Here is a 1686-nt window from a genome sequence, read left to right as displayed (position 1 = left end):
ACATCCTGCAAACACATCCGAGACTCGGAACAAAACTCCGCTGGCACAGTTTGCCCTCACTCTGCTGTCGGCGCGGCTCCTCGTCTCCCGGCACTTCCGATCAAGTCGCGTAGTTGTTGTGTAGTTGACTCGGGTCCGTGTCCATGTCGGACTTTACGCGTTTGTGTTCGGTGGGACATCCGGAATGGGGGATCCGTAGGAGGAGACGACGCTGCTATTGGTAAATAGAGCGCACAGACGCCGCGCGCGCACAGAGCCGCACGAGATGGACTTTAAGAAGACAAAATTTGGAAGGTAATTTTTTTTTTAAATGTTCCCAGGGAAGTTGTGTCTACTTATATCTGGCAGAATATTTTTTTCATGTGGGACACATCCTGTGCATTCATGCGCACTGGGACAATCGATCGATTAGTGAGCGTGCGTGTATGCGCGTGCGCATGTGTGTCAGAGAGAGATGGAGAGAGAAGTAACGAGCTTAGATACCGTTACTTTCTTTTCTTTTGAACTATACTGAACTATACTGCACTTATGAACAATTTCTTTTCCAGCTTCACCACCAGAATTTCTGTATTTGCATTTACATTTAGGTCATTTAGCAGACGCTTTTGTCCAAAGCGACTTACAATAAGTACATTTGTCACAATAAGTACATTTGTGGCACCAAAGTGCTTCTCGGTCTCCATCACATCCATGTTTCTTCCGTCCAGGCTTCTACGTTTTTTGGTATCATGTGCTGCCGCATCTCACTGGAGATGGAATCACATCCACAGCAGTTTACAGTAGATCATGTTGAAGTGTGCTTCAGTGCACTCATCACTCAGTGAGCCTTGTGTGTGTGTGTGTGTGTGTGTGTGTGTGTGTGTGTGTGTGTGTGTGTGTGTGATGGCTATCGTCGTGAGAACCAGAGTTTGAGTCCCGGGGGGAGATGAACTTGATCTCTGCTGTAAAAGGAATAGCCCTGGAGTTACAGAGAGTGTATACACCCCCCCCCCCCTCTCTCCCCCCACAAACACACATTCCTATACTATCCCACCACGATCCAAAGGTTCTGATCCTCTTAGATGCAACCGATCCTATTAATGTATTGGAATGTGCAATAATAGGCTTTTAAAACACCAGCAAACGCCCGCTTTGTGAGGTGAACACACGCCACACACATGACGAACGTATGCGGCATCATATGACACACGACGGAGCAGAGAAACAAAACAAGACAGGAAAGACAGAATCTGAGTACACGGAAGAGAGAGGAGAGAAAGAACAGTTGTGGTGATGAGGACAACAATGCCCTCTCTGATCAGAGCCAGTGAATCCCTTACCCGTCCTTTCAGTTTGTTTCATACACACACACACACACACACACACACACACACACACATACACACACACACACACACACACAGTGTCCTGTCATAACCGATTAGAGGACATCAGAGTGCTACATTCAGGTCCATTGATATCCCAACAATACCGTAACAGTACTCAGAAAAATACTGCTCTCTTGTTCTGCACTTGGCACGGCCGGTGGAACTGCAGGGGGAAAATAAAGGAACGGCAGCCGTACAATCATCTAATGTTACGAAATGTTTTTCTTTCTACGGAATACATTCGGAGAAGGACGGAGCTTCGGACTATTATACTACTATAGTAAGAAAAGAAAAAAGTGTGTGTGTTTTGTACATAAGA

General features: G+C 46.3%; 1 protein-coding gene across 1 annotated transcript in view; it reads left to right on the top strand.

Annotated features, from left to right (window-relative positions):
* The window catches only part of mmd2a (monocyte to macrophage differentiation-associated 2a), a 7668-nt gene continuing 5982 nt past the window's right edge, over window positions 1–1686 (top strand). The window contains exon 1 of the mRNA XM_084038157.1: window positions 1–294. Within this exon, the coding sequence (XP_083894283.1) occupies window positions 266–294 (29 nt within the window). The 5' untranslated portion in view covers window positions 1–265. The remainder of the gene's footprint in view (window positions 295–1686) is intronic.

The sequence above is a fragment of the Eutrigla gurnardus genome (assembly GCF_963514095.1).
Source record: "Eutrigla gurnardus genome assembly, chromosome: 20".
Lineage (NCBI taxonomy): Eukaryota > Metazoa > Chordata > Actinopteri > Perciformes > Triglidae > Eutrigla > Eutrigla gurnardus.
This window is presented reverse-complemented; position numbering and strand designations above follow the sequence as displayed.